At 38.7% G+C, this 12,952-nt stretch overlaps 1 protein-coding gene across 1 annotated transcript in view; it reads right to left on the reverse strand.

Annotated features, from left to right (window-relative positions):
* The window catches only part of COG5 (component of oligomeric golgi complex 5), a 194,139-nt gene that overhangs the window by 180,700 nt on the left and 487 nt on the right, over positions 1–12,952 (reverse strand). Inside the window, exons 2-6 of the mRNA XM_030014841.2 lie at positions 12,195–12,334; positions 11,100–11,157; positions 6,814–6,868; positions 6,644–6,713; positions 1,500–1,620 (exon numbers count right to left, since the gene is read on the reverse strand). Coding sequence (XP_029870701.1) covers positions 1,500–1,620; positions 6,644–6,713; positions 6,814–6,868; positions 11,100–11,157; positions 12,195–12,334 — 444 coding nt within the window. The remainder of the gene's footprint in view (positions 1–1,499; positions 1,621–6,643; positions 6,714–6,813; positions 6,869–11,099; positions 11,158–12,194; positions 12,335–12,952) is intronic.

Below are 12,952 nucleotides of genomic sequence, written 5' to 3' on the forward strand. Positions count from 1 at the left end.
GCAGACAAGGGATTTTACCTGGTCGTAAACCATCCAGAATTAAGGATTAATTAAGGGGCACAAGCCTTGGTTCCCCCCCTATGGACTGAAGGATGAAACTCACAAGGGCTTCCTAAGGGGACATGTTTCCCTTGATCATTAACAAGAATAATTACTCAGACTTTTCTAAGCTTCAGAAAAAGACCAAGTATTTGAAAACAAGAAACTCAAAAGACTGTGACACTTTAACAAAAGAAAGTGCAAGCTCTTTTTTTAAATGTTGAAAGAAAAAACAAAAAAGAGAGGAAGGAGAGTAATAAATGGCATTTTCTTTAAAGGAAAGAAATCCTAAGAACTACACAAGATAAACATCTCAGATTTTACCATTAAATTGTACTAATGATTTTAACAGGATCTAGCATTCAGATTAATCCCACAAGACTTGTAATTCGGGTAGTTAAAAGACAGTATTAGTTTCTATATCCTGAAGATGTGAAGGGAGACCAAAACGGAAATAAAAAACTAGAAAAAATACAAAATTAGAAAAAATACTCTAGCTTAGAATGCTACAGTTGATGCTTAAGTGCTTCAGTCAAACTGATATACTAAATAAATATATAAACTTTCCATTTGCAACACAGCATCTGCTAATTATAAGACTAAGTCATTGTCTAATAATTTTTTGATTACACAGTATAAAAAGAGCAGTAGTGACAAATACGCACAATAAACCTCAGGATGATTCTGAACATTTTATAGTTCAGCCCTCTCACAGCCTATTTTTGGAAGCTGAAATTTGAATACCATTAAATCAAAGGAGAAACAGCTGGCAAGATACCATATACAACAGCAACAACCGATCTCCAAGACTAATGGGATGCTTCTCACTGCATCCTGCAGCACAGTGTGGAAGTACCCAAGCTAGCCCAAGTACAGAAAACAATCTAGCAATGTAACATGAGCTTCGTGAGAACTACTTCATCATTCTTCCTAGAAGCCAGTAAAATACAGGGTAAATTAATCGCTACTGCAGCAGAATGCTTCCAGTACCTGAATTAGGCTAGGTATCTGTATATCACATCACATATGGCTTTCACAAAGGTCACAGGGCCAGGAATTTTATTTTAGGACGTAAGCTGTAATTCAAACTATGCCTTATTGTAGTGCAACATCTTCCAAAAGCTAAACATTTATCTGCTGCCTCTGAAGGCATTTTATACAAACACAAAACAATAAGAAATTAATTGATTCACAAAAAAAACTGTTGCCCAAAAGGACACAAGCTATTATCATAGAATTTTCATATTATTAAATACCTTTATCTAGAGAAGTCATATGAAAAAAAATGGGAAGTACTAATGAGTTCTGTCAACACCATTTCTCAATTCAAATCAGGAAGTAGACAGCAAGAACCATAGTAAAAAGTTTTCAGGGGTTCTTTGTTTTTTAAGTCTAACACTAGTGTGAGTCATATGAGTACAAGCTAAAAATGCCTCTAAAAGTAATGAAGAAGGACTCACCAAGTTCATTGAGACTCTGGGCAGCTTTTGTTATCTCTCTGCTTCCTCCTTGCAGTTGTCCTTGAAGTCTCTTACTGAGATACAAGATGCGTATTATCCTCCGCAGCAAGTCACAGGCAGCCTGCAGAGAAATTGTAGCATTAGGGGATATTACCAGTACATTATGATCATATAATACTAGGCCTCAAATATGGAAATATTTTAACCAAAAAAGGAAATATGAATGAGAATAAAAACATGGAGCTTTACAACACTGAAACCCCTTTCTTCAGGATTTTTTAACATCATTTTATGCAATATAGACCAATACTTTCTAAAGCTGGTAATTACATTCACAGGGCTGCTGAGATTATGCTGTTGTTACTAGTAAAAAAAAAAGAAACACAGAACCCTATGACAGAGACATGTTCTATTTCTAACTAGAAGTGAGCTTTATTTTACATTGTGCATCTCTCCTCAATATTCCTCCCCTCTGTAAGCTTTAGTAAAATTAAGAAGTTGGCCTTGCCAATCAAATATTGATCCAAAATAAGCAAAATGACAGTACTTACATCACAGGACAATAGAACTTAAAGGCTAAATTGTTATTACAGATATTGACTCTTATGGTGGGAACATATGTAACAACTCATTTTCAGCAAAACTTTCTTAAGGCCAGTCACCTTCATTCAGCCAAGTGTTAGTTCACGTTCTTGCGTAGGTCTATTAAAACACATGGCATTCTTGGCTAAAAATTAAGAAGATGGATGCATATGTAAATTTTCAGGAAACATATTTGTGTATGTTTTTGTTAGCACCAATTTAGAAAAAAAGGCATTGCTGACATCTGAATCAAACATAATAGTTTCATAATTTTTCACTCCACTAAAATGTTGAAACAGGTCTTCTCGTTCTACACAGTAAATAATAGAGACAGAGAAACAGTAAGAGTTATATCAAGTGTAGAGTTCCTCTAGGGCTGGATTGGGTCAGTGGGGCTAGCAGGTATATGCTACAGGAGCAGCAACATTCTGGAGTGGGTAACATCTAAACCAGAATTCAGAAATGTAACTCAGGAGAAGGTAAAAAAGTATGTAGATTTTGGTACAGTCATAGGTACAGTCCAACATCTGCAATCAGATTAACAAGCGAGGTAAATGAGAAATTTAGAATGAGTATGACATAGTTGTTCTGAGGTATTTGCCCTGGTACTGAAGGCAAAGCCTCCTGAAGTATTTACCTTATGGATGCAAAAACTAAATTAAAAGTACTTTAAAAAATATTTAGTATCTGACAGACTTTGAATCCCTTTTTTAGACTCAAGTTAATGTCTTGAAAACTAATGTTAAAGTGCACATATGAAAACATAGACAAGTGAGTCATTTCAACCAATATTCAGTGGACTGCACAACTTGTCAGTCTCCCCTATGCCAGCACAAACCAATCAGAACACAATATTTGTGGTTTAATTTTATTAAACACCTAGACAGAACAAAACAGAAAAATTAGAAAAAGCCCCACTGAGGCAAATCACCAAAAGCACAATTACTCTCGCTGCTTTTGGCTCTGTATCACATAATCTGAAGTGCAAGTTTCCCAAGCATTCTAAGTCAACTTAACCACATGATTTCTATTACCGTTAGTGAGAACCAAGTGGGGCTTATCCTACTTTGAGAGATTAACGTATTAGTTTTTATTAATTCATTTCTTTAATTAGAAAAATCTTGATCCACATATCACTTTCATATCTGTGAACTAAATTTCTGCAAGATTAATCAAAAATAGCTTTTTATATAGTGCACTGTGCTTCACCAAATAAGAGGCATAGTATTACTACTTTGCTTTCAAAGTTAATTACTCTCTAATCCAATTGTGTACCTCTGGCTAACATTTTTCCCTAGAAATTCAACTTCAGTTATCTTCTGACCATCTTTTACTTTACATGCCAAAAGATTATTTCTTTTTCATTGAATTGTTGCTCATTATCTCCTATCCCAAGAAACAATCTTTTAACAAGACTATCAAGCTGAGTAAGAGATGGGAAAAGTTACATTTAGATACAACAGCAAAAAAAGGTTTTAACTTCTGGCCCTATAAATTAGAAGGAGCAGAAAAATCCAAAGACACTGAACTCTTAACTTCAGTGATTGCTACTGCATTGTGCCCTTGACAAAGATTCTGTTTCACCCAAATATTTCCATTTACATGAGTTGTTCAATTTAATAAAACTGTAAAAGAATGCAAAATATGAGGACCATGTAATGGAAATAAAAACTTCTATCTAATAGTGGAGTTGTTCACAGATGCTAGATCCTCTAACCTGACGACCTGCATAACAGAAGTGTGAATTAATTCAGGAAAAATTCCCTTCCTGAGTTGATATAGTATGCCTTCCTAAAGGAGATGCTTTCATCCAAGAAGGAATTAATTCCACTGTTCAAGCAGGAATTAATTTGGAAAAGGCCAGTGGCCTGAGGTACTCCCAGCGATTCTAGCAAAATTAAAAATAAAACCCGATTTTTCTGGAGATTACATGTTAGTTATCTCCTGAAAGTTAAAGCAACATATCAACACTAACAGACATTATTGCTACAATTTGAGCAATCAGAAAGCCTCTTACTTTTAATCTCAAGTTAATTTTAAGAAATTATTGAAAGAAGACTTAATTAGAAAGAGAGGACCACTTGAAAATGTGCCAGTGTGTAGCTCATATATGCAATTGCATATATCTGCCAGATCATAATGTAATTGTATGTGTATGTAACAGAATCCTGAATAAAGATGAGAGAGTCCCCTATCTTCAGACTACATTTACTATTTAGTTACGGTAGCACCAGGATGAAATCTGCTACTAGTGAATATTTTAAAGAGAGAATAACTTTAAAATACAGAATTATTATTTTTTTAAAAGGTTTTAAAAATTTGGCTATTATAAGGAATTTTAAACACTGAGATATCTGAAATTAAGAGAACATGTAGAAACACTTGGTTAAACAGAGCTGCACAGAAAATAACCCTCTGAAGGACAAACTCCCTGTCTACATATCTCAGCTGTTAACTATTCCCATTTAGCTGTGATCTACTACAGAAAGACTCAGAAGAGGACAATATGATTTAAGGTAGGAAGTAAGCTTTGTGAATCTGCTGCTCCCTTGGGATGCCATGAAGATCTAAGAGCAGAGAAAGACATAATATACACAAGCACACAGCAGAGATTTAGAATTCAGGACTAGATTTGAAGTTCGACAATGAATTTGCAGTGAGAATGTTTATGAAAAAGCCAGACTATATTAAAAACAATTAAGGATGGCAAAATCCAGCTTTATGCAAGCCAAATATTCCTTCAGTTTGTGAGCAGTCCCACAGCAATCAATGGAGAAGCACTAAAATAATACCATCATGAGTACAAGAGGCCCTTAAACACCACACAGTTCAGGACTGTTGGCAGCCAGGTAAAGAGACACCACAGCAGTGCGTCTTGGGGAGGCAGGAGGGTTGAGATTTCAAAGGCCTATTGACTCAACTCTCCATAAGTACATCTTCATTTCATAATTCAGGTGTCCTGACCCTCAACTCCTCCCAGCAGCGTAGTGCAACATAAAGCACTCGCTATGTATCTGCCAGCACAAGAAGGGACAGCAGCTCTTGTGCCAAGGATGGACCCTCAGTGGCAGAGAAGCTGGAATCATCGTTCCTCTTCCTACATTGAGGTAAGTAAGTGGATTTGGATGCTAGGAAGGGTAGCCTAGCAGGCTCCACTTACCCTGCACCTCTTTTTTCTGACTTACAGCCAAGAAAAGTGAGATACTACAAATTCCCTAGCACAGGCTGAGTAATGCTGACCCTGGATGGATGCTGCTTTCACAGGAAAAATCCATGTAACCCTGCTACACCAAAGAGTAAGCTAAGAGCACCCAAGAAACATTTCCTAAGTTCAGGGACTCATTCTTCTCAGACGTCCTTCTGCAGTTTGACTTCGTGTAAGGTCAGGGCAGAAATATCTTCACCTTTATCCCCGAATTCCCACAACCCTCTCCACAGCTGCAACATACATCAGAGAACAAAAAAAATCTGCACCTAACCTGCCACATAGAAGTCACAGAAGTTTTGACCAGTGGCAAAAACAGTAACAGCTGAAGTTGAAAAGAACAGGAGAAGCAGCTGGACAACCTGGCTGAACAGAGTGTTAAGAGCTTCCTGCAGAACTTGACTACTGCTGAAAGTAATGTAGAAAATCGTAGAAGTTCAGCCGAGAGATTAGTGCAGCTGCTCCACCAGCCCCCAGACTAGAAACTGCATGACAGTTTGCAACTTAATCTACTCTACTGTACAATAGCAGTCACCCGCAGAGGGCAATCTACTTGAGTGTATATCCACAGCTCAAATTTCAGCTACTAAAAGATAAGTTCCTAGTTCTGCAAAGCTAAGGTAAACTTGTGAAGACAAATAGTTCAAACAATAACTCATTAAATACTTGCAGATCTGGAGTTGTGTTGCTTTTCAAACCATAAACTGAATAGAATGCAGCTACATGACTCCTGAAGATCTATGGAATAGTTTTCAACTATTATAAAATTAATAATGGAAGTGTTCGACACTTATCTCACCACCATTGTGATAAGCTCTCTCCCACTGCTATCCTCTAACAGAGATCTACATTCTCCTGTAGACTCCACTTATAGTCAAAAGACAGGGACAACTATGTACCTGGGCTCATAAAACTCCAGAACCACAACTGGCTCCCTAAGTTGCATCTTGACTATTTTGAAAGAATTAATTCCCAAACTCTTTACTAAACTGCAGCCAAGCATGCATTAACTCAGAGGAGAAAAGCATCTTCTAAACAATGGCACCGTAACATTAAATACCAAAATTACACAAACAGTAATAGGAATTTAATTAATCTGTACTCAGATAACCCTTCCCTCTTCCCTCCACCTCTACAAAACTCACTTAGCTAGTGCAAAGGTCAGTTTCCTACTTTGCAATAGGAAGCACTTCTCAGTAGCACATGAACAGACACCCAAATACTGATCTTCATTGAGAAATACTGACAACGAACTACAGGCTACCGGAGCATGAAAATCCCACCCATGTCTAACAATTGGGAAATAATACACGTTCAAAAAGGTTTTTTTTAAAATACATTTTTTAATACAACTTACTTGAAGTTTTGCTAGCTGAGCTGTGCGAGACACTATTTTGTTGTAGGGGTCAACAATTTTGACTCTAATTCTAAAAAGAAGACGACAAATTTATTTATAGCAGTATTAATAAATAACATGATAGAACAATTAAGAATTTATACTTTCTAATCGCATAACGAATGGCATACCTATCAACAGTACTTTGTAGAGCACCAATTCTAGTCTGCATCATTTGGAGGACTCCTGCAAAATAAAGCAGATTTTTTACATGGAACACTTGCCAATTATAGAAAGAACTATTCTTCAAATCATAGTAACTACTGCAGACTAGCAAAAAAAAAAAAAAAGTGTTTCGCCCTTTACAACAAAGCATTCAAACAGACTGAAATTAATAAAACACAGCCTATTTGAAAATAAACTGAGCAGGTAATAGGTCACTTACTGAACATTATGGAAAATTTATTGGTAGAGAACACAAGCCTACAGAAGAAATATCACTCTGAAATCCATCATATGTTAAGTTTCAAATAATATTTAGAGTATGCTGCTTTCTAAGAAAATGACGATCAGGACTGCTGTTCAAAGGCATATAACCTGGTACAAACACTTGAACATGATATACAAAAATGGCACAACCTATTTAACACTATTTATTTAACATAGTGACTAGACAGTTCAGAGAAACCAACAGACAAAGAGGACTGAGAAGATAACCAATTCTATTTCAAGGTTTTCTTCCTGTGCATAAGCATCTTTAGCAAAAAGTAAAGTATCAATGTCATTGTGAAGTCATCTGATTACAAAGTAAACTACCCTAATCATGTTTGTTCCAGATCAGTTTGGCAAAGCAGCAAAAAGCAAGACCACAAGCATGCTTGTTCTTTTCTTGTTAAATTGCAAACAAAGTAGTCAAGGGTAGCAGTAATTTCTGCAATATGGAATCAGCCTGCTGAGAATTTAATTAAGTTATACAAACCCAGGCCTACAAAATTATTTTTGTTCCAGTTATTGTTAGCATTCTCAAACATACTACATTTTTGTAAAGCCCTGTTTACAAGCATGTCATCATCAGATTGGATAAAACTGCAATATGATACAGTAAGACGGAAGATAAACAAAACTACTGCTAATACTTTTAATCAGCTTGTCCTGTGCTGGGACTATATCTCATGTATTTTGTATAAATATGCAAATTTCCATCTTTTCTATATTTCAGAATTATTAACTTGGCTTAGTGACAGACTCAGGAGTTCTCTGACATTTATACATGGAATGGTAGGCATGCAATTCTCATGCATCAGAAGATGAAGATATGAGATACAGTGAAAAGGCTGAATTTTCTACTCTACATTGCAATAATGGGGCAGGGCCAGTAGCATGACATTGCTGCATCTGTGACTGTGACACTGCTATAAAGCATACAGCAGTCCTCTTGCCAGAAGGCAGAATTAGGATGGGTGAAATGGCAATCTACCCTCTCCATCCACCATGTAAGATACAGGATGATACTATTTATCCTATCTTGAGCTAACAGGTAGCTCAAGATACCTACTGAGCTACCTATAGACAGATAAGTGCACAGACCTAAAAAAGAAAGGACTCTACAAGCTGGGTATATCAATTTGAAATGTTTAATGAGATTCACTTTCAGACATCCAAACAATTGCACATGCTGTGAATTAGCTCCATAACCTTCACTTGCTAACTTTCTTGATAAACACACCAAGAGCTATGTGCTTCTAACTTCCTAATTCAAATTTCCATTTACATCCATCTTTTCTTTTTCTTATGAATCTTGACTCAGTGTTTCTTCTACAGTGACCATATATCATGTGTAGCACAAGCAGGGCAGAGATAAGACAGTTTTGCAAAACTCATCTTTGTGTGCATAGACTTTGATGTTCCTGGCAACTGCAGACTGAAGTTTCTACTGATGTCTCAGTTACCAAATACTTTTCAGGATTAGAACCTCTGCATGCTTCTCCTTCCCTCACAGACAGAAAAGGCCTCTTAAAGAGCATAACCCTAAATAAACGGAAGAATTTCAACAAATTTGAGGTGAATTAGATTTTATTTTTACTTTGGGTTATTAGCCATAAAGCATGCATTATTTACCACGCCTGCCTTATAGAAATGTTTTATAACTGAATAGTTGTTTTAAAGTACTTTATTCTTTCCTCAGAGCAATTTTAGGAAGGAGTGCCTTCAGAAACAACCATGACTTCAGAATACACAGTTCTACTGAGCACAGATTGTTGAAGATCGTGACTGGGAGGTATTTATCAATCACAAGATTGACTACAGATTCCTATCTACTTCTTATTTGGAGGATGAATACAGATTCATCTTCCTATGCTTAATTTTCTAACTGTTTAAAAAGCTGTTTGGGAGCTACCATTGCTAGATTAAATTGGCCTTTTTTTATTTTTATAGCTATATGCAAATGCTAACAATCAAATACTGTATCCAAAAAGTTCCAAAGACTAAGGTGATCCTATAACTGTCAATAACCAGAAACTCTCTGGTTATGCCAAAACCTGGAAGCAGAGGAAGGAACAAAGGTAAATGTATTGGATTTGTGTGGTAAGGTTTTGGTAGCGGGGGGCTTACAGGGGTGGCTTCTGTGAGAAGCTGCTAGAAGCTTCCCCTATGTCCAACAGAGGCAATGCCAGCCGGTTCTAAGATGGACCCGCCACCAGCTAAGGCCGAGCCAATCAGCGATAGCGGTAGCACCTCTGGGACAACATATTTAAGAAGGAAAAAAAGTTGCTGGGACACAGAAACAGCAGCTGGAGAGCAGAGTGAGAACATGTAAGAGAAACAGCCCCGCAGACCCCCAGGTCAGTGCAGAAGGAGGGGGAGGAGGTGCTCCAGGCGCCGGAGCAGAGATTCCCCTGCAGCCCGTGGGGAAGACCATGGTGAGGCAGGCTGTCCCCCTGCAGCCCAGGGAGGTCCACGGTGGAGCAGATACCCACCTGCAGCCCGGGGAGGACCCCACGCCGAAGCAGGGGGATGCCTGAAGGAGGCTGTGACCTCGTGGGAAGCCCGTGCTGGAGCAGGCTCCTGGCGGGACCTGTGGCCCCGTGGAGAGAGGAGCCCACGCTGGAGCAGGTTTTCTGGCAGGACTTGTGACCCCACGGGGGACCCACGCTGGAGCAGTGTGCTCCTGAAGGACTGCATGCCGTGGAAGGGATCCACGCTGGAGCAGTTCGTGAAGAACTGCAGCCCATGGGAAGGACCCATGCTGGAGAAGTTCGTGGAGGATTGTCTCCAGTGGGAGGGACCCCACGTTGGAGCAGGGGAAGAGTGTGATGAGTCCTGCCCCTGAAGAGGATGAAGCGGCAGAGACAATGTGTGATGAACTGACCCCAATCCCCATTCCCCATCCCCCTGCGCCACTGGGAGGGGGTAGGTAGAGAATCCGGGAGTGAAGTTGTGCCCAGGAAGAAGGGAGGGGTCGAGGGAAGGTGTTTTGATTTAGTTTTATTTCTCATTACCCTACTCTGGTTGTTTGGCAATAAATTAAGTTAATTTTCCCCAAGCTGAGTCTGTTTTGCCTGTGACAGTAATTGGTTGAGTGATCTCTCCCTGTCCTTATCTTGACCCACGAGCCCTTTGTTATATTTTCTCTACCCTGTCCAGCTCTGGCGGGGGAGTGATAGAATGGCTTTGGTGGGCACCTGGCATCCAGCCAGGCTCAACCCACCACAGTAAATTACTTAGCAAGTTACAAAATGGAAGGGGAAAAGGGGATATGCTTGGATTCTATAGTATGTGCAAATTAGCATGTTATAGAGTTAAGTATCTTTCTGCACAAAAAAAACCCCAAACCATATGAAGTTCCCAGCAAGTGACAAAGAGCAGAATGGCAGGTCTAATGAGCTCCTGGCACAAGAACAATATACTGCAACCATTTTTCTGTACAGATTCAATGGTTCCTAAGTAAGACCTTTGAAAGTCTGCAGTTTATGTTAAAATCCAGATCCCAAACAGTAGAATGACACAAAGGTATGTATTTAACTTAGTTAAACCCTTACTAGTTAAAAAATATCTCAATGCAGTTAAGATTATGTGTTAAAGCCTCTTTGGTTAAGATTTGCAAGTTATGCAACGCATGCCTATGCAACACGCACAAACTTTGTACTTAACGGCAACAGGTATCAGCTAATATTGCACAAAATTAGGCTTATTTAGAAAAATATATTAAAAGGTCAAAAAGACTTGATTGCTGAAGTTGCTCAAAACTGATTATCAAAATACGTTTTCCTACTCCAGAGAAGTACCAGCCAAATCTTCTCCCTGGAGCTCCATCTACTGACATCAAATAAAAGCTGCCACGTGTTACTCCTCAGAAGTAACATCTGCAGCCTTAACATTAGGGACCAAAGTTGGCAGTGAATGACATTCCCTGCACAGATATTAAAAGTGCTTCCTCCATTGTAAGAAGTAGCAAGCATAATATAACGGCATTTACCTTCCAGGGATTCAATTCCAGTTGCTTGGGCCAACAGGTCTTCATGTCTTGCAACAACCTTAAAAAAAAAAAAAAAAAAAAAAAAAAAAAAAAAAAAAAAAAAAAAAAAAAAAAAAAAAAGGAGAGAGAGAAATCAACACAGAAAATGGGGATGTATACCTGAAAGGAATACTAATATATCATCATCATCCCTACATTAGGCAGACACAGGAAAAAGCAGCCATGCCTTAAAGATGAAAGGGTTTTCAGAACACGTTTGAATTCACAAAAGCAGCAAGCTCAGAACAAGAAGAGGGTCAGCAACTGCAGCGTAGCTGACATCTTAATTAAAGCCAGCAGAGCAATCATATTTCAACACACCTTCATATACAATAATAATTGTAAATGTAAACTTATTAATCACACAGTAATAATGTATAGTCACATTTTTAATATTTTCTTTTCCATTTATGACGTTTAGAAATAGTTCCCAAAGAATTTACCAACTGGGGTAGGGGGAGGGAGGAAGCAGGTTTTGAAACTACACAAAAACTTAGCACGTGTTCTCACTGCAAGGTCCACTGTGGATTTGTGGCATCTGCATAGATTTTACCAGAAAACCTTCTACTATCAAAACTCAAAAGCTTTCCTGAAGGCGTGGAGGTGCGTTAACATAAGTTATATTTGCCCAGCTAAAGGTAAGCCTTAGACCATAGGCTACTCTCCAGCACAGAATGAAAGGGTGCAAGTTAAATCATTCCCTATCTTCTCACAACTGTCATCCCAAAACACAGGCCAGCGTTTCTGATAGCTGACATGATCATTTGGAAAGAGTCAGGGAACATCCTTACAAGGAAGAGTGGAACTTCCATGTATACAGAGATTGGCTGCAGAAACTGAAAACAAAGCAGTACATGGCTTCTTGGTAGGAGCATTAAGAGCGGGTTTGACTGAATAAGTATCACATTCACTACCAGTTTTACTGGAAGTTGTACCTTTAGTTACTGCTTGCAGAGTACACTGGGCAATTTCAGAAGCAACAAGATCGTAAGATTACTAAGCTTTTGACTAGTTTATATCAACCATCCCAGAATAACAGGTATGCTTTAAACTTACTTGTAAATGAAGCTCTTTATCCAACTGACTAATACCTTGGGCAAGTTTTGCTAGTTGCTCAGCTATCACAGCCTGATGGATAGACTGGGAAGTGTAAGCTTTCACATCAAAGTCCTCTCTGAAGAAGTCAGCATAACATTCTGAAAAAGATTTAGATTTTATTTTTATGCTTCAGAACAGTTAAATAATATTTATGGACCTAAAGTGTACAGTTCTCTGACCTTCAATTTCTCCAAATGTAACAGCATATGCTCTATCACATAATACAAATGTGACACTAATTTGAGAAGAGACAACAACCAAGAGAAATGAGTTTGGAGCTGATGGCTGGGGGGGTGCATAAATGGTGAAAAAGACACACGTTCCTTTACTCCCCACAGCCTTTTCTCGAGTAGAATACACTAAAACGTATTGATACCTTCTCCTTCAAACTTCACAGCATAACCAGGGTGAGGCTATTGAGGTCGTACCCATAATCAAACACATACCAGTCCCCTTCAAGTCGCTGAGGACTGAAGTGGCAGCAGACACGACTTCATGAAATCACACCGGACTCTTACAAGGATACTGGTTTAAAAACTACTAAATTAACGATACCGCAACGATGATTCGGGACCAAACAAGACCCGAGTTTCTAGGCAGCGCATGCTAGCGTTACCGAGCGCCTCCGTCTCTCCTTTCGGTGCACTTTTTTTCCCTTTAGGAGCAAGCGGCCACAGGCGAACGGGCCGCGCCACCGAGACCCCCCTGCCGGCAGC

The sequence above is a fragment of the Aquila chrysaetos genome, chromosome 5, assembly GCF_900496995.4.
Source record: "Aquila chrysaetos chrysaetos chromosome 5, bAquChr1.4, whole genome shotgun sequence".
NCBI classification, from domain to species: domain Eukaryota; kingdom Metazoa; phylum Chordata; class Aves; order Accipitriformes; family Accipitridae; genus Aquila; species Aquila chrysaetos.